General features: G+C 40.4%; 1 protein-coding gene across 2 annotated transcripts in view; it reads right to left on the bottom strand.

Moving 5' to 3' along the window:
• The window catches only part of SRGAP1 (SLIT-ROBO Rho GTPase activating protein 1), a 146,875-nt gene that overhangs the window by 12,841 nt on the left and 107,515 nt on the right, over nucleotides 1–26,519 (bottom strand). The window contains exons 11-18 of one of the 2 annotated variants that reach the window (XM_039570768.1): nucleotides 24,790–24,817; nucleotides 22,335–22,437; nucleotides 18,408–18,468; nucleotides 18,169–18,246; nucleotides 16,507–16,641; nucleotides 6,250–6,355; nucleotides 2,823–3,047; nucleotides 1,618–1,697 (exon numbers count right to left, since the gene is read on the bottom strand). In XM_039570768.1, coding sequence (XP_039426702.1) covers nucleotides 1,618–1,697; nucleotides 2,823–3,047; nucleotides 6,250–6,355; nucleotides 16,507–16,641; nucleotides 18,169–18,246; nucleotides 18,408–18,468; nucleotides 22,335–22,437; nucleotides 24,790–24,817 — 816 coding nt within the window. Of the gene's footprint in view, nucleotides 1–1,617; nucleotides 1,698–2,822; nucleotides 3,048–6,249; nucleotides 6,356–16,506; nucleotides 16,642–18,168; nucleotides 18,247–18,407; nucleotides 18,469–21,792; nucleotides 21,827–22,334; nucleotides 22,438–24,789; nucleotides 24,818–26,519 lie in introns of both variants that reach the window. The other variant, XM_039570769.1, reaches the window with a different exon arrangement.

Here is a 26,519-nt window from a genome sequence, read left to right as displayed (position 1 = left end):
CATGTGACCCTGAAGTTGGCCCCAATATATTGGTGTGTCACCTGCACTTCACTTGTTCTCTAAATGAGAGACAGGCGGACTTCCTCAGCTTCCACTCTTGCTTCACACCTCCAATGGAAGAAGGAGTTCTTCTAAAGTATAGCTATACTGTCTTGGAAAAATAAAGTGCAATTATGAGTTTGGTCACACTGTTTAGAAGAGAAGTGTTGTTGAAAGATGGTGGGTTTAGCTGTACAGAGCTGGTCAAGAGGAGCCCATGCACAGCCTGTCTCATAGAGCTGTCGGTACTCCCTGCTGCACAGGCATGGCTATACACCCAGGCAGAAGATCAAGATTTCTCTCCTACCCTCAGTTTTCCCCCCTTCTGTAATGTCCGCCCACCCAAATGTCCCTTCTCTCCAAACAGCTGCATTGACAGACTCTGCCTGCCCCTCCTCACCTTGGCAAAGGCGAAGAGGCAGACAATCTGCCACTGACAGCTTGAGTACGTGACAAAGCCGACGGGTACAGCTAGAGTGGAACTATTGTTTACTTCGCTCTCAGTGCAATGGGACCAGTGCAGCCAGGTTTCCTATACGTACACTGTCCGGTTTCCCTTCCCTAAAGCAATTGTCCCAGCTCCTAAACAGTATCCCTTATGACACTCTTAAAAAAAAAAATCCTTTTCTGCTGTAGCTCTTTTCCTCCCCTTTCCTCTGCTCTGTCAGTTCCTCTTCCTTCCTCCACACATCCTCTGAAATGGACAAGGGGAAGCTTTTGTTTCTACTGCTGCTAAGTCCACGTGTGCTCTTTGCTCTGTCTAGGTCGCCTGCTGGCCAGAGAGGCAGTGAGCTCACACTGCTGCTCTTCTCAGATTGTTATGACAGAATAACAGAGTGTTATTCTGAATCCTTCACCTCTAATGGGCTACTAACTCTCACTAAAATAGTAGTTATATAACAATTTTGAGAATTCTTTTCTATCTGTTAAATTCGCTTGAAACTTGGCAGAAGTTACTGCGAGGGACATCTGAAGGATGGTCAAACTGTCACAGTCGAATACACCTTTATGACCTGGATAAAAAGAATTAATATAATAGAGTTGCATCAATTTTTTTATGGATACTTCTCATACCCAGAAGTATATGCGATCGATATTTACAGAAAATTACTACTGTTCAAAAGTTTCACCATGGGGGATACACACATGTTTTTCAGTTGCTGTAAATCCTTTAGAGAGACTAGCTTTAAAATTCAAATAAAAATAGAGCCTGAATGGCAAATATTCTCTAGCTGCAATATTTAAAGGCACACTTTTGAAAAATTTAGTTTTTGTAGACAAAAGAGTCACTAAAAATGTAACATCATGTCAGAAGATAATATGTGCTGACTGAAATAGTTTCTCTCTTGCCCTTCCTGTGACTGGGCAAATCAGGAGAGAACAGGAAACAGCTGGTCAAACACAGATGAATCAAGAGTGCAAAAGCACACAAACAGAGATTAAAGATTTGCTAGAGAACACCAGGACTGAAATCTCCTTATTTCAGATAAGACACAATTAGGAAAGGAAGAAGGCCTCCTGTGTGGAACACCTGTAGAACTCACCCCCATCAAAGGCATGGTAATGTAACAGACTCACCGTCTTCACTGGTGTGGGGCTCTGTACTGGCATCCTGGTCCACCTCGTCTAATGTACCATGTTCACTGTATGGGCTGTCACTGGAGGCAAGCAGAAGGTTGAGCAGAGAGAGGAACCACAAACATCAAAAATATGCCACCTCCATGAGATTATTTTAAATTATTTTTATAATGCTCCAAAGTTATGTGCAACATAATTATCCTAGTGTGCTATGGATACATCATTAATGAAAAAGCCTATATATGTTTCCTTGAAACAAAATTCAGATATTAAGAAGCCCTCAGAACATTTGAATCCTTTATAAATAAAAAGTGTGTGTGTGTTTGCTGTCAAGGGAGTGTCCTGGTTTTGGCTGGGATAGAGTTAATTTTCTTCCTAGTAGCTGCTACAATGCTGTGTTTTGTATTTAGGAAGAGAATAATGTTGATAACATACTGATATTTTAGTTGTTCCTGAGCAGTGTTTACACTGAACACCTCACCCCACCTGCAAGCAGACTACGGGGCACAAGAAGCTGGAAGGAGACACAGCCAGGACAGCTGACCCCAAGCAACCAAACGGATATTCCAGACCACATGGTGTCATGCTGAGTATATAAACTTGGGACAATGCTGGTCAGGGGCTGCTGCCCAGGCCCTGGCTGGGTATCTGTCAGTGATGATGAGCAACTGCATTGTGCATCACTTGTTTTGCATATTCTAATTATGGTTATTTGCCCTTTCTTTTCTGTCCTATTAAACTGTCTTCATTTCAACCCTTGAACTTTACTTTTTTTTCCCAATTCTCTCCCCCATCCCACTGTGGGGGGAGTGAGCGAGTGGCTGTGTGGTGTTTAGCTACCTGCCCAGTTAAAGCACAACAAAGAAAAGAAGCAGGCATCATAAGGTGAAATTTGATAAGGTGGTTCACAGCCAAACAAACAATTTCCTACCTGTCTGTGTGCTCTGCACAGTACACCTGGAATTCTATCTCTGTCTGGCTGAACACAAAGCAGCTTCCTCCACAAAATGTTGTAGGAAACCTCATAATAATTGCCTTTGCTTCACTTTTTTATACTTAACACTTTATTGTGTGGACCTAAATGCTCTTCTCATTTATCTGCATACTTCTATTGTGCACAAAAGGAATTCCGTATCACAGCAGTTATCCAGATAACCGGCCTAATGATTTTGTTTAGGAGACAGAAGGATAATATTGTGACTTACCAATAGTCATCTCCAGCCATGCATTTTTCATACACTGGTCCATCAAGTTCTTTCACATCTGGAAAAATAGCCTCATGATGGATGATGATAGTTTTGATTATCTCATTCACATGTGCCTGGCAAGACACCTGGTCTTGTATGTCTGGAACAGGCATCAGGGTTGGCCCAAAACAAATGGCCAAGTTGTATGGATCCATCATGTTTTCATCACTGTACTGTGAAAGGCTGTTATAACAGAAAAATCAAGAAAAATTGACTTTTCCACTGTGACTAACCTTATTCTGAAAACTGTAGAAAACCTCTTTTAATCACAACTTAGAGATTTCCTGTTCTCATTGACAATTCCACATAAAGTAACGGAACAATAAAAAAGATTTCTTCACTATAAAGTGAGTTTATACCACATATTTATATGTATATGTATGTATTCCCACGCCACCACGTTGACTGTATGCTGACTTAATGGGCTAACATCAACTGCTGCTGCTTCTATGTCATCAGTACTCCAAGTGAGCTGGATGCGAAGTGGGGATACATTTCTCACTGGACCTTGGTGCATCTCTTTCAACAGCTGGCTATGTAACTTAAGCAGACCAAATTGTCTTCTGGAGGCAACTAAGTTCCTGGATCTGGCAAAGGCTCTTGTGACTTCTGATTTCTGTTTTTACCATACAGCCTGAAATTCCTAAGCACCTTGCCTTCTGCCCACAAACTCCTACAATAGTTTCATTATGGAAATGCCCAAACAAAAGGCTTTCATTGTTGTTATTAATCAACTTTTGCAAGCTCTCCTTTCTTCCAGAAAATGCAATGTTACTAGTTTTCAATTTTGAATGAGAAGTTGCTATCCATTCCCTTGTTTAAAAGCATTGACATTTTTACTGGAAAAGCTGGCTTTTGAATGGTTCTGTGCGGGGCCAGTCAAACAGAACCTGAAGTGCTGGGATGCCCTCTGCTATGTCGTCCTGCACTCTGAAGCAGCACAGGAGTTCTGATGTCTGGTTGTGTTCAAATACAACACCATATTCCCTCTAGAAAGGGAATTTTAGAGAGTGTTTTCCACGTACAAACAATACATATGCATAAGGCAAACCTTCTAAATGACTGCCCTCATAACTAGCTTTTAAAATTGTGTTCGCCCCTTTCTTATGCCATGATTTATTATCCTGTCCCGTGTGTTAATTGGAGACATCTTGTTCTTCTGATTTAACAGGTGGTTCAGACTTTATACGTGCAAAACTGTTAAAAAAGATTGTAACTATAATTGTGAAATGTGACATTCTGCTGATGGCTGTTAATATGCAGTGCTCCTCAGGGCTCAATAGCAGGGCTGGTACTGTTTAGCATCTCCATGAATGACCTAGACAAGGGGATGGAGTGCACAGTCAGCCAGCTTACAGATGACACCACGCTGGGAAGGGGGCAGTAAATGTGCCACCATTTAGAAGGACCTTGACAAGATGGAGGAATGGAGAAACAGGAATTCAATCAAGTTCAACAAGGATGAATGCAAAGTCCTGCTCATGGGATGGAAGTAATTCCACAGCATTTGGGGCTATATTAGTAATAGAAAAGCTAGCAGGTTAAGGGAATTAATTATTCCTTTTCCACCTGGTGCTCGTGAAGTTGCACATGCGGTTCTGTGGCTAGTTTTGAGAGACTGACAAACTGGTACAAGCCCATAAAAGGACTGCTACTGAGATGGCTGGGAAGCTGAAGCATATGGGTTATAAACTAAAGCAGAGAGAACTGGGTTTGTTCAGCCTTGAGACAGGAAGGTTACTGGAGAATTTAGCTGCAATCTCCTACTGTATATGAGATTACAAACAAGAGCAAGACAGACACAGGTACAAAGAGATGAGAGGCAATAGACATAGCAAGGGATATTCCAATGAAAGCAGGAAAAGATTTCTTTACTGTAAGAGTGACCAAGTACTGGGACTGACTGCCTGGAGAGGCTGTGGAGTTGCTGACATTTGTTCTTGACTGGCCAAACCCTTGAGCAACTTGATGTAACTTTAGAGCTTTGAGCAGGAGGCTACACCAGGTTAGGTCTGCCATGAGACCTGATGACTTCATGTGGCCAAGCTGGCATAACTGCATATGCGAAAAGCAGGATGGGATTTGCAGGAAGTCAAATAAAGGGAATATTTTTCCTGTGGATGCACCAGGAGCAATTTGGAGGCAGTAAGGTATTTAGTCTGCTTTCCAAATTGCATTCCTGTGGAGAGCACAGATGTAGCTAACATGACCACATAACAAGTACTGGTCAATCTGTATGTCTCTGCAGAGGAGAAGCTGTGATGTAAGCCTTTAAGACATTTACATGGTGTCATTTTTGGGGGATGGATTCAGTTCCAAATGAGCCGTTATTTTCATAAAACTCTAGACCTCTGCCCCTCTCTTATATACTTCTTGAAAGTGGTTCAGAAATTGCTAGAAGAAAGGAAACAGGAACAGATGTGACTACCGGCATGAACAAATAACCCGGCTGCAAAGACCCTGTTTCTATAGGAACAGACAGGCTGGATGAAATGGGGAAGGTCACAAAGACAGAATGAATCAGCAAAGGGCAAATTTAGTAAAAAAGAGGAAAAAGGTGATATGAAAACAGATGTAACAGGAAAAACAGACAAATTGACAGTAGAAAGAGAAAAGTCAGAATCAGGGCAAAGTATACATAAGCAAAATTTTCTGTGAAACCATTGGGGTCAGCAAGACCAGAGAGGGCCATGAAGGACTGGAGGGAGAAAGAGTTCAATTGCCCAAGCTGTCTGTTATTTTAGCTTACAGAAAGAAGTTTTTTCTGGGATGATGACGTGAACAGTGCTCTCCCTCTCACACAACCCTCCCTCCAGCCTGTGTTTTGCACTGCGAGAACCAAGCTACTCTCTATCAAGGATACACAGCGGATGTGTGCTCTCTATACTCGTACCCCTGTTATCAGAAAACAGAAGCAGCAAGGTGAAGCCTCACCCTGCCAGTGCCTAGCATCAAATAGGTAGCTTGTAGTGCCTGTGTTGCTTGAATATACTGGGGTTTTATCCCATCAGAAGAAATCAGCTTGAGATAAGGAAAAAAAATGTATTTTTAAATTGCATAAACTAGTTTTAATGTAGCTACAGTTTGTATTTGTTATTTTTCTTACAGGTTTATTTTGTTGTCAGCTTTAATGCTATAGACTGCATTCCCCATTTCAGACAACACTTTAATCCGTCTAGTTCAATTTTGGACTAATGGAATTTTAATTTGAATGGAATCCAGTGTTTTCATTCTATTTTCACTGTTGCTTAGAAGATCATCTTTTGTGTTAAATGGAGTCTAAATGTAACTTCTACATAGAGTATGAGTAAACCTAGAGAACTTCAATACCAGCAAAGGAAGGCTGATAAAGGTACAGCACCTGGGCTAAGTATAAAGCACTTACTGATTGAGGAAGGCGAAGAGGTATCTCATCACTATAAGGACCGACCTGGGCAAAGTAAGGAGGAGTTTGCGGATGTGAAGAGCCCTCTCATAGAGATTGTCTATTCCTGCAAACAGAAGAAAGTGTTTTATGTTCCCTTGTTTATGATTGTCTAAAAGAGTATTTAGGCAATTTACTCAATTTACTCCAACCCTTTATTATCACATGCCTCTCTAGTCAGTATTGTCTAATTTTGGCCTATTAGAAAAATAAGATCTAGAAGTTCTTCTCCCCCTCATTAAAACCACACAGTTTAAAAGTAACAGTTTTTAAAGAAGATACAAATCTGTCTAAGTCAAATGCTGGCCACTTGCTGAGCTTGATAGCTCACAAAACCACAAAATCAGTACATAAATAACCTGAAGGAACCAAGGAAAGATGTTCGCCATTCATTTCAAATACAGGTGCATTCTCTTTATTTGAAAGTTCACATCAGATATATACTCCAATCATCGAGCTTCTCTAGTAAGTTTTCTTAATCAAATGTCCAGCTATAACTCTCTTACTGGCAAAATAGGAGAAAGGCCTTATGGTTTTTTTGGTATGGAGCCAAGAAACACAAAGATTGCATTTTTCTCAAATGATTTTATAGCAGTCCACTGAAATTCTTCTGAAGTGGGAAAAAAAAATCATCTGATAAAAGAACCAGTTCCTAATGTCTTGTAGCAGGGATGCACTATCTTCTATGTTGGTCAGAAAGACCATGTGGGTGCAAGTGGGGCAATGATGGGATAAAAGCTTGAACTTTTTCAGAATAAGCAGTATCTCAATTTTTAACTCAGTGTGTTTTCTGTGTAAATGACACAGTTGGAAACAACCTAAAATTTCAGTAAGGCTTTTTATGTCAGCCAAGAAAGTATGCTGCAATTAGCAACATCTAGGGGAAACCTTAGCAGATGAAGATGAGAAATCCTGTCCAGTGGCACTAAAGTGGATATTCAAAAATTTGGAAATCAGAAGCAGGAGCTGATTCCAACAGCTGAAAAGCCAATTGTACCACAAAACATGGTATTTATGAGTACACACAATTAAAATAATTACTTACATAAAAATGTGGTAAGTGTAAACAAAATTACTGATGTGTGTTACTTATGTGCTCTTTGGTATGGCTATTTCTACCAATCATTATTTATTTGTAGATGCAAAATGTGTGTTGACTTACATTTCTTAGAAGAACAACTGGTAACTGTTATTTTGGTAATAAAAACTAAGCATAAGCAGAGCATGTTGGCAGCAAGACTTTTGTTTACCACGCAGAAGTGTTAGAGTTCACTAGGAAATGCCACTGTAGCAAAAGGGTGTGAGATGTTTCCACATCAGCATTCACAGGAGATGCCACTGGCTCAGCACCACTGGTGTGCTGCAAACAAAAGATTCTGGGATGGGTTCAAACTGGCCTCCATCAGAGTTTCTGCAGAAGGAGAACAGCCTACCACCGCTTGCATGAAGGGTGCCCATTTGGATTATGGTATCTACTACAGGAGCAGAATAGCAAAACTCTGGCAGGAAGTAAAAACCTATTCCCCAGCAGAGACCCTGAAGGCTGGACAGTGTCCCTGCTGAGCTGCTGCAGAGCTGGTAGTGAAAAGGACTGCTGATAAACTGTATAATTTATTACCTAATGAGTCACTCTGAACCCAAATACTAGCTGGAAATCCGTTCAAGCCAATACACTTTCTCAAATGGAAGAAAATGGGACCTGAAGTTTATTTTTATGTTTCTGTTAAACATGGACTGCACAAGTCAAGAAGCATTTCTGGTTACTGGTTAAGAACTGGTGTCCACGGCAGGAACTTGCTAAGTTCGGGAGCTGCCTGCACAGCGAGGATCCACAGAGCAGCTCAACAGCTCTCCTCCCCCATTCCAATGCAGGCCACATCTTGGAGATGTCCATGCTGCACACCCCCACTTCTGCAATGCAGTGCCACACTGCTGCTCTGCATAGACCACAGCCACCAATTTTAGTGCAAAACCTCTCTCCACCTGCCTCATCTAAGTCCCTCCCAGTGGAAGAAGCAGTTCAGTTCCAGTTCTCTGAACAAAAGCAGCTGTTGTTACAGCGAGGGTGCCTTGTGAGTCTCCAGTTCAGCTGACTTTCCTCCTGACACGCCTGTCGGTAAACCTCTCTAAGCGGAGTTGTAGGTCTGGGTGGTTTTGAGCCTGTGCGCATGTGCACAGGTGGAGTGGGGCTGAAGGAGGAAAGTCCAAGGAACTTTGGTTACATCTTTCAACAGTCCTGCTTCAGCAGCACTGTGTACTGCATGTGGGAAGCTGGAGGGAAGTTTTGATGCAACACCAGGAGTTGCCTTCTGCATTACAGCCTTTCTGGCTAATGCCTTGTACTACAGTCCTGCCTCCTCCAGACAATTCTGGAGACTGGCCCTGGGCCAGGTTCAGTCATTGCTGAACTCAAATCAGACCTGAGAAATGCACTGGCTGGGACCCAAGGTGGGTTGAGCAGCTCCTTCTAGCAGTGTGCTGCCTGTATGGCTGCAATAGCTCTGTCTGAACTAGTGAGCTAAACCAGGATGGGGCACACTGGCAGGCAACTACCGCTCAGTAGTTACCACACTCTCCAATGTGCTTGTGGTCTGTGCCACCTGCAATTCTTCCAAGCAATTCCTAGATAAGTTTAACAGGATGCATGAGTCAGGAACTGGTCCCACTAGGCAGCACAGAGACGGCAGAGTAGGTACAGAGAGTCTGGCTGTGTAGAACTATCCCAGCTGTCCTACCAGGAGCATGATCAATACTAAGCACTAGAAGTGACCTGAACTCTAAACTGAAGCAGTTACATGCCATACATGCTTGAGTGAGATGTGTGTGTTTCCAATACTTTCCTGGTAACCCGGACGCAGCTTCCATGAAAGTCCCTTTATTGAAAATCCAAACTATTGTTAAGTGTTAAATTTATGTGCTTTCCACATTATTTCAAGAGGCTTTTATTTTCCAGCACTGATTTGGTTTAAAGGAGCTAGGTAATGATGTAATGTATTTGCACACTGCTTTTAAATGTGGAGCTGAATTTCACCACTGCTTGAGAGTATGCAGTACATGAGTGTTCGGGTACGTAGGAAAGATGGAATGAATACAGAGCAATCTTTCTACATGCAGGCGGAAAGAATTTGCAGCTCTGCTTCTTCCCATGCAGAGGAAAGCTAAAGCATTGCTTTGCCTCCAATGGCTTTGCTAAAGAGAGCCTCAGGGCAGAAGGGCCATCCAACCTATAAGCTGGTTGCTGCAAGGAAATACTGGCAAAGCCAATGCTGAAGAAAACTGGCCATATCTCCCCTCTCACAGTACTTCTGTTGGAGACCCTCTTTTCATCACTCTGATTTTTTTTATCTGAGTGCCTGGTGAGGTATTACCCATTTCTCAGCTAAGAAAACAGAAGTGCTTGCTATTACATGATTTGTCCTAATAAGGCAATTTAGCTGCCAAGCTGAAATAGAAATCAGGGGATTTGAAAACTGGTTCATTACTCTAACGATAGGATGAGACTCATATTCCCAAGGACAAGCAAGAGGACAAGCCTCTGGCAAGGCCAAACACACTGAGAACTAATGTATTTTTCGTGACTGTGGAGAGAGACAGGGAAGAGAGATCTCTAAGAAGGACACAGGAATATCAACAAATCAAGACTAACATCAAGTAAATACCACACAGTGAAATGGTTATTATTTTCTAGTTCCCAGTTCTCAGAGCAAAGCAAAACTTTTGGAGCTCTGGTCTGACACATCTGCCTTCCAGACCCATCTTGGCCATGGGGGTCAAACCCACAAGCAGAAGAGTTTCCTGTCAGCAAGATGAGAGGCTGTTTGGTGTGGGAACACTGTGCTTCTGTCAAAGCAGTTGCACAGGAGATAGTTGTAGGTGAAACAAGAGAAGGGGAAGAAGCCAGCTTCTGGAGTTTCATGACTGCAGCACTTTCTGGAAGAGCCAGGCACCTGAGCCCAGAACTATTAATGTATTTTCATAAGAAAAGAGAGGAACAAAGTACCCTAATAATATAAGGAATTTGATTTTCTGTGTATTCATAACATTATCTAGGCATCTAAGTTTCTGAGGTGTTTGGGATCTAAGAAGCCTCCAGCTACTACAAAAAATGAAAAAAAAAAAGAGCTCAGAGGACTCCTCAGAGGTCATTTAAGTCTACAATCTTAGCCTCTGACTTCACTTTAATCCCCTCTGAGTGGTGTCTGTTCCACTTGTTCATAAAATCCTCCAAAAAGGCAGATCACAAGCTCCACAAGAAAATCTGTTGAGGTGCAATACAGCATTGCTCTTAGAAAAGATTTTATTTACTGATCTCACATGGGCTTACTCTGCAGACGCTCCATGTCCTTGACCTGGATGAATGAATCCAGATGAGATTAATGTCATTGCATATATTTATCAGCTAGCTGTCTCTTTGTCAGCCACACACTAAGGACTGGTTCTCAATTGCATGAGATAGACATAAATCCTAGGCAGTCAAGCCTTGAAAAGTGTGATCTTCAGTCTCCAAGAACACTGGAACCTCTTCTGGAGAGGCAGTGTCACCTTCACTTACTGGAGAGACACACAGAAACAATGAATCTCTACTTTTCCAGGAGAAGTAACAGTTTTAACCACCTGGTCACTCATGATGAGGTTTTTGCAAAGGTAATTCTAAAGTGAAACGGATCAGAAGTGAACAATCTACCACAGAAGAGTAAAGGAAACCTGAGAGGGGAGAAAACACAATTACTAACAGAAGCCCCCAAACACAAATAAACAAAAACTAAATTAGAAATAAAAATAGGGATATATTCATCCTAAATAACATTAAGAAAATGTAAATTAAAATGTAAATTAAGCAATTAAGCAAACTCAGGTAGTGGAGCATGTAAAAGGCAACATACTCAAATATATAGATGCAGTGATGCAGAATAAAAGTCTTTTTGCAAGAGAGCAATTACTGGTGGTTTCAAAGCATTTTGGGCCAAATGGACAGCTGCATATGACTCTGTTTTTTTAATTTAAAAAGGAAAAGAAAGCACTGTATTTGGTCATACACATGGCCTCTCCTGCACTGGAGGTGAGACATGGTTATCCAAACGAGAAGGTTCCGCCTGGGAGCAGGTAGAGCTCAGAAACATCAGTTACGGATTGGGGATGTTACATGAACCTCTCTTAACAGCTAGCCTCCACGGGCCAATCTCAGTGTGAACAACAGGATTGCAAACGTTTGGCAAAGGGAAGATATTATTGATCAAAACATATAGAAGGTGTCAGAACCTGGTGTCAGAAACTAATGAATTGTGTTACAACTAACATCCAGTGCTGTGCAAGGTAAGCATATTTCACAAGCAAGGGTAGCACAAAGGAGGAAGCAAACAATGGTAATGTAAGATGTCTCTCTACTCTAGGAACACGGCTTTGAAGGATAAAATCCAATGTAGTATCTCTTTGTGGGGGCTACTTGCTATTCCCACTCGGTGTGGTGCCTACTAGTAACAGAGTGAATGCCTAATGCATATTTTACACACCCTGTGGATGTCAAATGGGACTGAGTTACACTTGCAGATGTAATTTTTATGGTCAATTTGCAGCTGACAAGTTATCTACATGAATATGTATTAGTGCTGAAGTTAACAGTTTGTGCCTCTTTTCATTTTGGTAGATGAGTCCAATCCAGCTCAAAGATACGTATATATTAACTCAGCAATGCCACTTACAGCTCTTTCAGATCTATTTAAGAAGGCATTACAAACCCAGCAGTCTTCACTGTCACCTAGGCAAGGAAACACTTCCCACTTTGTTGAAACTTTTTCATGGAGAGTTGACGATTCAGAATTGTTTTTTACTTTTTAAGTAGTGGGCAATAGCCTGGAAAAGCAGTAAAGCTATTTTCTTCCATAACATTTATATCTTTAGGTAAACAGGCACCACTGGTGGCAAGGGACTAAAATGATAAAAAGCAGAAGGAAAAAAGATGTGAGTTTTCATTCATCTTGCCATTTTTGTCTATGAAATTTAAGGCAAGGGAGATGAAAACATGAAGAATTGGAATGCTCTGTGTAGACGTTAAGCAGTCTGAATAGCTGAGGTGGATCTGCTGCTGCATGGCAGAAATGTGAACTTGAGTAAGTCACGTGTGTAAGAGCTCCGACCAGGAGTGAAACTGCAGTCCCCCAGCAGTGAATTCGAGCCAGCCCTACTAAGCTCAGCTTCTGTACCTTCTGCCTCCATGTAGCTCCTGCTACAAATACTTTTCTTGTCTTTGGCCCAACCTGTTTCTACAAAGGGGCAGACAGAAGTGCAGTGCAACTCTCCTCCTTCCCACCCCAATCTTGGATTGTCCTCTGGATTACAGAATGCTGCTGGGACCAAGAGTAGCCACTCTTTAAGATGAGAATGAAGAATTATGGCCCACAATCAGATGGATTCTTTATGTTCTATTCTAACTTTCATGCTTGCTCTGGCCCAGCGCATATAACTTGGCCCAAATTTTATCTAAATTAGATCATAAGCCCAAACAGAGTAACACTGTTCTCATGAGTCTAATTAATACAAATTGCCATAAAAATCACAGTAATTTTGTATTGTTTCCACTGTATTTACAAAATGGAAAGCATTAACTCACAATGCTCTATTTCATTTGGAAATACATGCATAAATGTAAAGGAATTTCTTGGTGGCTGTACTGAGGAAAGGTTCATTTTGCAGCTGTAGCCTCAATTATGCCTGACATCCATAACTAAGTACTTCAGTTTCAAGGGGTTTTTCACTGGCAACATTACATTTCCATATAAAATGTGTGACATTCTGCCCTTTTACAGTTTTATGTGAACATTAACTTTACAAATTTGCTTTCTCCCTCTCCCCTTCTGTAACAATTTCTGCCAATGATTAAGAAACCACACTGACATTTATCTTGAAAAACTATTTGAAAAGAATGTTTATTCCCTTCCTCACTATTTTTCAGATCATGAATGCAATATGAATTAAGAGTATTTAAAAACATTTAATTAAACAAGTGAAAGTTTTCTGGACTTTATGTATCAATTGTGATCTAAAGAAGTTACACTGACCTAAGTTCTCACAGAAACCTGTTCCCTTAGCAGAAAGACCAAGATACATAATATCTGAGGCCGCATAAGCACAGGAAAAAAACCTAATGAAACTATGATTGATTCAAAGTCTGAAATGGAGGCGAAATCTTGCCTAGATGATTTTCCTTTTTGCAAGATATCCAGTGTTAAAGTTAAAATATAGCAATGCAAATAGTCTTCTAGAACCACAGTTTATGATAACATGTACCATGTAGGTGCTACACAGTATATTTCGAAATGCTTGCTGGTTTGTTTTGGAGTTTTTTCCCAATAAAACATTCTTATTCCTTGGAAGTGGTGCACCATTCAACGAAGTGTATAGAACAGTACGCAGCTGTAAAAACACTCCACCTCAGGCTTCTCAGATAACCAGAAGATGCGACCACACAGCCCCTTGTTCCCAGCATATGCTTCTGGGGCTGGCTCTGTGTGCAAGGCACAAGAGCTGTTTCTTTCCTCATACTTCATTCAAACTCCTCCCTCTGTGACAACACAAAGTAAACTCACCCCGGTGTGCTCAAAGAGAAAACCCCTTTTGTCCTGCCTTGGTCCACATTTAACTCTCCTCCCTGTGCTGAAGGCATTGATACGCCATTTCAGTGTGCCCCTAATGATAACCTTGTGAAAACCAAACCAAACGACAAAATCATCCCCCCCCATGCTTCCTCCAAAACCTGTCAGAAAACAGATCTTGGACTCTTTCAACATATTATCACGAAGAAAATCCTCTGCTTTCTTGTACAACAGCAATAGCAGAAGTCAAAGCTAGCAGAACTACTCAGTCATTACACCTTGTTTTGACAAACTGTCATAGAGATGATAACCCAGATTTATGACACCCTCAGAGAACACTCAGTCTAAACCAGGATCAGATGGCAACACCTCTTTCTCAACAAACATTTTAAAATGTTGCTGCGAAAAGCAGTGACTTTGTTCCAGGCTATTGTTGTTCCTGATTTCAGCTCTGCTGGATGATACTATTATTTAAATAAAAGGTTGTCAACTCACAAGAAAATAATTCACTGCAATAGTTGGACATTGTCTATGGAAAACAAGATCTAGTATTAAGGATCTATTATTCGCAGCCATTTTTCTTGAAGTTCTTAAGAACAAAATAAATACCTTTTTTGGGACAATTGAATTGGAACCCTCTCAGACAGTGGTGCTCTGAAAGGTTGGTGAATCACTCCTGCCTGTGCAGGTGCCACATAATCTATCTGCTCAGTCCACTGAACTTCTACCCGTCTTTCCAAATACCCCATTCCCTCTTCAGTCCCTTCAGTGGTGAATGAAAACTCTTTGAAATCATCCAGGTTCCTCTTCTTGGAACACATTTAAAAGGCTGTTTTGGGCAAAGATCTTTGCATCTCCTGAGCATTCACTTGTATAATCTCTGTAAACTGAACACTCATTCTTGGTATTTTACAATTTAGTTTACAATTGTATTTAAAGCTCTTCAACACAGCAGACTGCAATACCATCTCCACATGTAACAACCACCATTTATATTTTTCTTAATGCTTAGTCAAAATAGTGAAGACATAAAGAGATCAAATGGGCAGAATCTGACAGCAGAAACTTTGAGAAAGAAATCCGGTACAAATGTTTAATGACGAAAGTGATTAATCATTTGAACATCTTATCCAAGAATGTGGTAGATTTTCTATCAACTGAAGCCACTAAATCAATAAATTTTTCCAGCAGATATGCTTTAATTCATCTAGAAGTTACGGAAACCGGTGCAGGATTATTAGGTAAAGTTCTATCATCCCTGTCATGCAGAAAATCACTGAGTTAAAATGACCCTTTTTTAGATTTCAATTTCTATGACTTGCAGAGATTTTCTGGGCTGTGGCACAATCGTTAGCTAAAGCTGAACTGAAGCAGAACCAGGACTACGCTTCCTAAAAAGACAGTGTCCCCCTCAGCATCAGAGATCAGACTGCTAAACTGTGGTTTTCAGGTCCTTTAGGACTCCTCAGTGCCACCAAGTCTGTAAATAGCAACAGCTGAAAAAAAAAAAAGAAACACAAAATATTGTACATATATGTGGTCACAGTGATCCACGTATTTGTAACCTCCAGCAGGAGTTACTGCAATCCTCCTTATGTGGGAAGCAAACCACACACATCGTGTCCCCCAAGTAGAGAGCTGAAAACCCCACCTGATCGCCAGCCTGGGACACTTTGCACCCATCACTTGGTGGCCCTGCCTGCTGGGCTGAGACCTCTGCCAAAACAACAGTTTGTAGAGCCTGACCTAATTAATATTCCAAAGGACTGGCTCTCATTACCTGTGGAACTGCCTTTTTCTCCATTTGGTTGAAGCAGGCAAGTTATAAAGGAAGGGTAGAAAGGAAATTCCTCCTCAAAGCTAGCTCCTCTGACCACTGTGCCCACAGGAAACAGCGAAGTCTCCTGATGGTTGGCTTGGCCTCACCCCTCAACACCTGCAGGGGTCAGTGACCTGGGTCCCTGAGGTTTTGTGCATGTCAAAGCAATTCACTCAACCACTGACAACTTTCCAAATTACTACAACCTCTCTGTGTCTGGCTATGAGCACCAGCAGCACACAGATCATGCGATGCTCCTCCAAGGCATCCTATTACAACTTGCGTGTGGGAAGGCAGACCAGGCTCTCCCGCAGACAACTCTCAGCTGTTCCCCTCTATCCCTGCACTGAAGAGTTTTCTGGGTTGGATCGGTAGTTTTGAGCTGAGCACAATAAAGGTCCAGAATCACACAATGTTGAGCAGTTAGTTACTTATTCACCAGTGCTGACCCCAAGCTGTGGGGCATGAAAACCTTCTTGGAAAGTAACACAATCTGTTTGCATGTTCATGACTTCATTCCCTTCTGTCTGTGCACAGAAGAAAATAATAATGCGTTTAAATTTAACTATCCCTTGTACAGCAAAAGATATTCTTCCTGCCCTATTAAACAAAGAACTGTACTGTACATTAATCCCATTAGAAAAAGGGAACAACCACAGCTGTGAGTATGACTAACAACTGACCCAGACTACTACACATGGCAAACAAATCATCTCAGGAAAATCTGTGAAGTTAGCTCTTTTTTTCAGGCTACTACTGCATTATCTGAAAGTAAAATTCTATTGAGAAAAACCAGAAATTTCTACTTACTGATACAAGAAATAAGATCATTAAATCTTTCCTTAGGAAAGACAGGATTTTCCAGCCCTCGGAAATAGAGCTTCAGTACTCCAGCAACTGAGTTAATGTCATGGTTACTTTGGTCATCTGCCAAAGGATTTTCACCTTAAAAAGTAAATAAAGTGAATGAAACACACATGCAGGAGCATTCTTGCATGAAACATTTTTATAAGTGAGTGACATTTTGGGCGGTTTTTGTTTTTAGTGTGTGGGAGGTGGCAATGCAAGCATTCAAGTAAGATAATAAATACTGATGTAGAAATCCCAGACTATGATTAAACTAAAAAAAGGCAGCCTAAATAAAGCTTCCCTACAATTACATAACCCAGGGATCTCTTAGGTCCTGAACTTCCAGCTAGGTATTTATGGACATGTCGTGATTTACAGTTAGTAAAATAAAAAAGCCAAACGTTCTTAATTGAATAGAGTTTTGCAGACTTTTCTTTGGACCCCTACATGAAGCAAATGGAGTAAGATCACTCATTGAATTGAAAGATGTGTCTTCATTCTAAAAATGTAAAACATCAGGAATATATGCAACCATTTGGTTGAAAACCTAACTGAAACCTCAGCCACGACTGCACTATTTTATTTATGTAATTTTAAAGGCTTAACCTTTATTTTGAAATGCTTTAAAATGTATGGATCTTCAAGGATAACACTACCTAGGAGGAGCAGCTAAGAATAAGCAGATTTAAAAGCTGCAGAATGGAGGGATGTGGCTTCACTTAGCAAGTGAAAACAGCTGCTTTATGTATCTTGTCAAAGACAAGATCAGGTTTAACAAGATATATATAACTAATACTGGGGAGAAAAATACTGTGCATATTTTCTCATGCTTTTAGTCACAAGACTTCTTACTCCAAGGGTTTTGTCATTAGCACGATCTGCAAAAGTTTTAATTTTCCCTAGAAATTAAAAAAACCCAGCTTTTAAGACTCAAAAAAAGGAATGTAAGATTTAAAAAAAATGTAACAAGTATTGCTTTAACACAGTTAGAGGACTGCTGGACCCTGGTTTCCCTAGCAGAGCAATCCTAGGCTGGGAGTTGGAAGCCACTAATGTTTAAAAAGCTGGTTTTACTTCCTGGTATTTTTCATGTAATTCCTCCTCTGGGGCTGAAGTTTCCTTTGGGAATGAAAAATGGAATGACCCCTTTTTTTTTACTCTCTATTTTCCTGGATTGTGATGCAACTTTGGCAGAAGGACCAGAAAGTTGAGCACTCATATTCCAGAAGATCAAGCAACAGGACTTTCAAATTGCATTAAGTAGTCTCTTGAATCAAATTAAACTCATTACCTTTCTTTTCTGAGGATCTTTAAAATAAAATACACAGAAACTATTATTTGCAGTTTACCATTAACAAAAAACTAATGTTTACAGTTGATTCAAGAGTCATATGTCTTGTCTGAACAAAATAAGAAAAACCCTCAAGCTCCTAGGACATAATGGAGGATAAACATGCACATGTCATCATTGTACTTCATGTTTAAGCATGTGATGGCACAAAGTTTTAGGTGCAGTACACACAGTACATACAATCTGTTTAAACAGTCAAGAAAATAATTAGAATTTAGAAGATTTTTAAATGTCAGATATTAAGGTGCTCAAATAAATGAAAATCCAATTACCTCTCTCAAATGAATTTTTAATATCATTGACTTCCACCTGGGAACCAGACACTCTAAAAATTCCCTGATGCTGAAGACCTGCAGAAAAGATGGGAGACAGTGGTGAAAAATGAATTAATTTTTAAAAATACTTTTAACCTCTATTTTAAAAACCAGTTGTAGTGCTAAATGAGGAACGTAAAAGATTTATGAAAAAGTCAGGGCAGTAATGAAATGACATAGTTTTTGTCAGAGCTTACCATATAAGTTTATAAATCTGATACAGCTTTCCACAATAAGAGGAATGACTTGCCCTGAATCCTGCAGAAACAAGAGCAGAACGAGTGAGCTGCAGATCAGAAAGAGGAAATCTCCCTACTACGGCCTAATGTGAAAATGGACTTTCTTGGTCAATCTAGATGGACATACAGTGCTGGTAAAAAAACACCTAAGTAAAAATATCACTTCTAACAGAGTTCTCTTCCCATTTAGAGGGAGGGAAGAAAAGGAACAGGTGAAGAAAAGAATTATGGTTCTTAAAATCCTTTAATCAGGAAATTCAGTTCTCTACCCCTGTTACCATATCTGGCTAACACTGTATGTGACATCCAGGCTCATGCATGCATTTTAGATTTCTGAAGCAAAATGAGTTAAAGCAATGAATTTGCCCTTTAGAAAGATTATTACTAAGAATAATAATTCATGATGAAGATGATCCCTCTGCATCAATTTAACTGACCTTTCTTTTCCTGGTGGAGAAAATCCTACGTGGACCTAATTATGCAGGACTTAATTCCTCAATGTGGGGGTTTTTTATTATTTAGTAGGGTTTTTTTGGTAAAAAAAAAGTTTATGGCAAACAATTTGCAAGGCATTTCTGGATTTGCTGGACAATCAGAAACGTTCTTGGAGCAGAGCCACTGAATGACATTGCATGGGGTAGCAGAACGTCTTCCTCCGGACTAAGAGCACTGCTGTGCGCTCTGCTGGTTTGTGTGCCCTACCATGGGGAGACGATGGCCTGGCATGTTCTTTCTGGCTGCTCTAAATAGCTGGTAATCACCGGGTGGTGAATTGCAGCTACCTTGAGCTGAGCATGTGGCTCAGCTGCTTCTTTTCTAGGCACAAAATTACTGGGAAAGGGAGGTCACAGCCTACACCTCCCCATCTGCCACTGGCAGAGTTCAGGAATCACAGCTCCTCATCTCAGCAATGATACAGCAGCAGGTCTGTAGCTACATTTTCAGTTACACAAAAGTGTTTTAAAAAAGGATAAAAAACATTTGTGATGGAAAGGGGTGAAGATGACTGTACACTAATTTTCAGTGAGTTACTTGTCTTTTCCTTTTAAACTGCTTATTTTCCGAAAGAATCATTGGAGTCCTTTTGTTTTGGCATTTTAAAAAGGGGATGTTTTAACCCAAGCACACTAGTGACCACAGGTTATTAAATACAGATTAAAGACATAAATAATATGGTTAAAAATTATTTGGAAAAGTTGGTGCTTATGCTGCAAAAATTAGTTTCAAAAGTAATCTTAGAATTTCTTGTCTTGAAAGCTGTAATTTTTCTTTCCAAATGCATTTCCAATATGTAAGTGCTCAGAGAATTGACTAATTCATTTGAAAGTTTAGTACAAAATCAGTTTGAATTATAAAACCATGAATTCAAAAGCACCTTGTAACTCAAACCACACATTTCCTCTTACAAGCTAGTACTTCGTTTTCATACTAAACTACACTAATGGAAAGTTTATGAATTAAGCTCAAGTAGAAAAAACTACTAAAATCCGTGCTGGTTTAGTGGGGCTTACAAAAGACTGTTATCACTAACTATGCTATTTAAATTGCAGCTTGTTCGTCTTTTAATTCAAAACCTAGCAAAGACTGGCTAGCCAAGAACCAGTAATGGCTGCATTAGCATTTCCTCTTTGACTTGTGTCACGGTTTGGTAACAGCTAAATAAAAAACCCCTTGGAACACATCAGTTGTTAAACCCAGGAACACCATCATCTTCACCAACACCGAGCAGCCTGGCTCTCCAGAAAAGCAGAGTATTAGAAAACGTGCACAACATGCACCCACATCTCCTGTTAGTACACTGGTTCATGCAAAGAATGTGAAGCCCAGGAAAAGATAGCGTTTGCAGTAAGAAATTACAAAAAAAACCCCAAACCCAAATCACTTTCATACCTGGTTTTGGAGAATCTGTTCAGAACCACACAAAACTTTGTACTTAAGTAATACCCTTGTCTTGGGGTGACTTTATGATGTGTATCCCATATCGTTGCTCTATGCCCAGAAATTAACTTTGTGCCTTTCACTTCCGGGACTATGCTTTGATAACCTATGACAACCCTGAAATAATCTAAACTAACAGCTTTGCCTTTTGGATCTAATCAAACAACAATAATTTGAAATAACAATCTGTGTTGGTGAGTGTCAAGAACAGTGAGCCTACTGCTACTGTGAATTTAATCTGATGTGTGTAGTCAGTGAATGTATGTTTGCAGCTAGTTATAATTTCTTATGATGCAAAACTCTTAACAAAAAGCTATTTGGTGTGATACTGTATTTCACTAGCTGTAATCCTTTTGTGCCTGTCAAAATAACTCATCTCTATCAGGAATGACACGGTCTTTGGGCAGAGATGCTATCCTACGGTAGCTCCCACACTGGCAAATCTGTCATAAGGCTACCAGCTTTTTTGACCTCTTTCCTTCTGAAATTATGTAGGACTCCCCACTTGCAAGTAAGCCCTGTCACCCACACTGCCATGTAGTATAACCTTTGTCTCTGTGAAGGAAAATGATGAGGTACCATTTCTCCTGATTTGCTTTGCCCTTCTCTAGTCCAGGGGCTTTCATTGTGAGAATTTCTGCTTCCTTGCTTACTTTCACCCCTAAGTGTGCATGCGGAAAAGCTTGATGCTGAGAGATTTTTCCAGCTCCCAGCCAGCATCTGTGCGAAAGCAGGACTTTCACATGAGTGCTGGCAGAGAGCTGGAAAATCTCTCGGCATCAAGCTTTTCAGCATCCACACTTAAGCAAGAAACAGCTCATGATACTCATCTATTTCATCATGAGATGATTTCTCAAAGTCTTTGCATTTCACGGCACCTCCTGTGTAACAATAATAATGAAAATAATAATAATAGTTTTCCCTACAGTTATACTGAGGATTTCTGAAAGCTTGACTCAAAGACAGTTAAACCTGTACAGTGCCACTGAGCACAGAATTTGTTCTGCAAAGTGTTTGCCACTAGCTATACTGAACAAGAAAAAAATAAATCTCTGTAACATTCAAACCCAATTCACAGAGCTTGCAGTCAAGAATTTTATTCATTGCATTTATAAATGTAATTTCACCATTTTTAAAGATTTCTTTCCTGTAGCTGTGTCAGCTAGCGTCCAGAGGCACTAATTGTGATGGGCTGGTGCTTGAAAATGAGTAAGAAAATATCCATCATTTAAGACTACAATCCCTCCAGAGTTCTGCTCTGGTTTAGTTTTGCCTGCTATATTTGTACACTCATTTCTTAATGCAAACTTCTCCCTCCAGGTCTTTGAAAGAACTGATTTTGAGCCAGGCATGAATGCAACCCGAGAGCCAGGCAGAGCTGGTTCTCTTGTCACCAGAACTATACCTGATGTCTTGTGTGAGAGTTCCTTCGGCCTCGGCTAGAAGCATTATTAGAAATAAAAGTATGAGAAAGAAGAAGATAGTAAATACAGCAAAGATACAAGACCCAGAATAGCGGTGATCACAATTTCACACAATATAATAAATTCCTAAAGTCATAGGAAATCAAAATCTGGATATCAAACCCAGGGAAGTACTGCTTGTCCATAGACTTTGAACACTGAAAGTAATGAAAATAACAAGCAGGAAACTGTGGTAAATTGTGGGATGCACCACTACATCCTATCTTCTACATGAAGCTAAGTTTCCTCTTAAAAGCAGGCTGCCAATAGTATTCCTACTTGATTAACAAAACTGTAGGGAGGCTAATGTGAGAAACAAATCCCCGTCTTTCCCTTTGACTTCAGGAAGTATTATATTGATCAACCGGGAAAGAAGAGCCCCAGGACAGACTTAAACATAATGATCTGCCTCAGCTTTTGTGAGCTGGTGACCATTATAGTAAGAAGCGTTGAGATCAGCCACTGGGGTGGCTGGTGCCAGTACCTTGATGAACGACTCCAAATCACCATTAAACAACTTAGCACTATACTGTGATCGGGGTCTGGCCTTCCTGTGTTTCTGGGGCTTAGGGGGAAGATTTGGAGGCCTAAGGGAAGGGAATATGATTACTGAGCAAGGTAGAATTAAGTCACGCAATAAAATGAAATGTCTGTAAGCTCATGGCAAAACAACAGAACACTGTAAAGGGAGCAACAAACACAGCACTTATCAAAAAAAGGCTTTTCATCAAATATAAGTGTAACACTGATTAAAGAGTGGAGAACTGCCCCATTAATAATGCATTACTTACGGATAAATAATGACATTCTTTATGAATGCCTGTTTTGCAGTTTTACCATATAAATTTATTCCAAACACTGCACGATCAGAATGGCTTTTTTTGTTGTGGTCATGCATAAAATGTGCAGAAACCACTGAAATTCATCCTGCCAGCCATGGCAGAACACAGACCACTCCAAGCACCTCTTATCAAGCAGAAAAGTTGCTTCATGCTGGAGAAGCTTCAAATGCAAATTAAAGCTGCTCAGCACACTCCTAAGATGCTTCAAAACCAAACTGACTGCATTTTCAACCAGAGCCAGGAAGGTTAAACAGCTTTAGCTTTGCACATCCAACCACCAACAACTTCACACACAAAAAAACCCACCTTGCTAATTAGCTAATGGAATTAAAGGTACACCAACTTGAACAAATAAGTAAAACCAGCATAACACAAAAAGAAGCATTGGAAGAACACACAAAACTTTGGTCTGCAAAATTTTACCTAGTGTGTTATACCTGTGATGACTACAACTGAAAGAGATTATAGGAAGTAAATGCTGTTTGTTCTCTAGGTCACAAACTCCTTTGTGAATGTCATGCCAACAGCTTTCTTAGTTCCCATGCACTAGCAGTTTCTATAGGGTTTTTTGGAATTAGCAAAAATTCAAATGTTTTTGGGGGATCAATAAGGCATAGAGCATTCAACAGTGGGACTTCAGTCTGAGTACTATCTGCTATTTTAAACTCATCTTTAAATATATCCTCTTCCCGCCTACAATTTAACTTTGACCTTGAAGAACATTTCTGTTTGCATGTCTCACAGTCTTACAGGAAATGTAACTGAACCTTGGGGCAACAGGCAGGGCCCAGCCAAAGCCCAGGAGCTGGTGCTGAGTAACAGATGGGCAGGCTCTACTCCTCAGAGTATCTTTCTCTAAGTGACCAGCTGTGAGGAGATACAAGGTAAGATGGCTTCACTGCTCCCGCACTTTACTAAGGTAAAATCATTGCCTAAATCCACCATCTTCTTTCAGCTGTTTACACAGCAGGGAACTTAGGATGATGTGAGCCTGATGAGTCGCCTGCTTTGGAGTCAAGAAAGGAGGTTTTTCTCATTAGACATAAACTTGTTGATTTCCACGCATTCCTGGAATGGTAACATCTGGAGGCAGAGTTAAACATACAGTTGTCAGAATTAATGTCAGCAACTGGGAAGAATGCTCTGATTTGTTACCACTTTTCAACTGAGGTCATATAAGAAAACTAGTTGAGCAAGTCCAACTTTACAGAGCTAGAAAAGAACATGGGAGTGGTGGGAGAAAATCTGGTGTAAAGTCTGTAGAGATGTCCCGGGAACATTGGGACCAGGCAAGGTGGTTCTTGAAGGCATTGGGCAAGGATGTATTGCACGGAAAGGGAAGAGCGAGACCAGGAAAGTTGGGCTGAATGTTCCTGCTTTACCAGGACACACTGCCTGTAGCAGTAACACATACAAGTGGCAGCTGCAAATCCAAGCAGTTGCCACTGCCCCCCTCCTAGTCTCTGGGGGCTGCAGAGCTTATCCAGGTTTATATCTGGAGGCAGCTTCAAAGGTGTGGGATTACACAACTGAAAAAGTACGTGCAGCACAAAGCTGGGAGATCCAACACTGAATCCCTTCTCTTCTGTGGATATACAGAGCCATTTAAGCACGGAACACATGGATGCTGGGGGAGGCAGGTATTTGTGTCCAGAGCTAGGTTATCAAAGATACAGCCCACTGCCCAAACTGATCTTCCTACCAGGTTCTTTTAAACTGTGTATCCTGAACAAGGGAATTACAGACTATGAGGGGCAAGGTATCTCTTGACAACTGAAAAATATTTCTTTTCTAGCACCGAAGTGCCCCCTGCAACTTCCAAATCTGATGTGTGATTCACAAAGATTTTTAAGGATCTCCCAGCTTGTCCCACACTTGACACTGGCCAAAGCAGCTCACAAGAATGAGGAAGATCAACAGTCTGGTCCTTTACTCATCAGCATGCTGAAACAGAAATGCTGAATGTTAAAACACACAGGGTCTATACATAATTTACGTATCAACAGCAACAGCCCTTACGAAGTTGTTCTAAAATTTGTAAATTCTAGGATTTTACCTACTTTTAAGTCTAAACGAAGTCAGATAAAAATATCTTACCTTGTTGTCATGTATTCAGCCCTGTGACCTAGAAAGTTCAATAAACAGGAAACAATGATTTGTAGGTTTTAGGTTGAAATTTTTGTATCTAAATTACACTTAGCAAATTATTTTTAGTCCTAACTTTCATGCTACCAGCAAAAGATACACAACTATAAAGCAAACAGGGCAGTGTAGTTATCTACTATCTCCACAGTTGCATTTAAAATACAAACAAAACCCATGTTGCGGAACAACTTTTAAGAAGCCTGCCCACAGATAAAGAGTCACTTGATACTGTAAGTAATTTCAAGTAAAATTCCAAACAATGTCTATTGTTGGTGCTCATATGTTTCAGTGGCTAAATCAGTATGGAAATAGAGCTGTGCCAAGATTAGATTACATCTCCCCCTGCGCCTTGTGCCTAAACCTGTTCAGTGCTGAAAATACAGAGCTCTAGACATAAGTAGTTATAGAAAGACTTCCTACTCTCTTTTCTCTGTGTACTGCAGGAAAAAAGTACAACACTATCACTGAGAAACACCACAGGGCACTGCAGGGAATTGTAAAGAAGCAAATATCATATTCCAGAAAGGCTCCTTTGCAGATCAGCATACCAGTAAGTCAGGCATGCCTGACTCATCATAATGAAAAACAAAATAATGAAACAGGACAAAGATCATGGTATGGTAAGTTCCAATGAGCCAAACATTGCCAAAGGGAAATTGTGCGCTATTAATTTATTAAAAATCTTTGAACATGTCAGTAAAATACTGGATAAAGAAGAATCAGTTCAATTAATTTACTTAGGCTTTCAAAGGCTACTGATAACTTTCATCACAGGAGGTGACTTAAAGCAATTAAACAGCCATAGATATAGTGGCAAAATATTCTCACTGATCAAAAACCAGTGAAGAAAAGGGAAACCCAGTGGACTTGAAATGGTCTTTTTTCATCATGGCAGAAAATGTAACAGCCTTGCCATTAGGACCATTTATGCAATCCATCCGGCAGTTACTAATGTCTTGAGAGATCACAGCAGCTAAGGAGGCAGAGCACTGTGCAGATCACTGAAATACTTTTGTATCGAATCCTGACAAAACTATGAAAATCTTCAAAGGGGTTAAGTGACATGCAGTGCAAACAAAATTCACTATTAACATGTTCAAGTAAGGTATTAGGGAAGAATTAAACACCTATACCAGTGAACAGAACTATGGATACAAACTTTGAAAATCACTCTGAGCTTCACTTGGGCTAGGTCTAAGTACACGTCTCAGTTCGAAAGTGACACCAAAACAGCTTGTTAGATTCCAGGACTCAGGAGTAACAGTGATATGAAAACCACAGTATTATGTGCCAATATTCAGATGCACGCTAAGTACTGCACAGTATTGACGACCCTAGTCTGAAAATGTATTTTCCAGTACCAGAAGAGTGTGGATTCCCTGAAAGTGGCACAAAGAAGCAGCTCTGGGAAAAATCTCTGACATTAAGGCATGTGAATCTTGTTGGCATCTATTTTAGATAGGGGAAAAAGAGAGATCAAAGAAGAGTATGAAAAATAACCTATAACAGAAAAGGAGTAAGCCAAGGACTTCTCCCTACTCAGGTTACCAAGGGAAATTCACTGACACTAAGAATCCCAATAATAAATGGTAGTAAAACAGAAGATGTTACAAATGCTGTGCCTGGGGGATTTTAAACACATCTTTGATATTTAACAGTTTAGGGCAAAAGGTGTCTGGGTC

The sequence above is a fragment of the Corvus cornix genome, chromosome 1A, assembly GCF_000738735.6.
Source record: "Corvus cornix cornix isolate S_Up_H32 chromosome 1A, ASM73873v5, whole genome shotgun sequence".
Taxonomy (NCBI): Eukaryota; Metazoa; Chordata; class Aves; order Passeriformes; family Corvidae; genus Corvus; species Corvus cornix.
The sequence above is the reverse complement of the archived record's forward strand: the minus strand, read 5'-3'. Positions and strand labels throughout refer to the sequence as shown.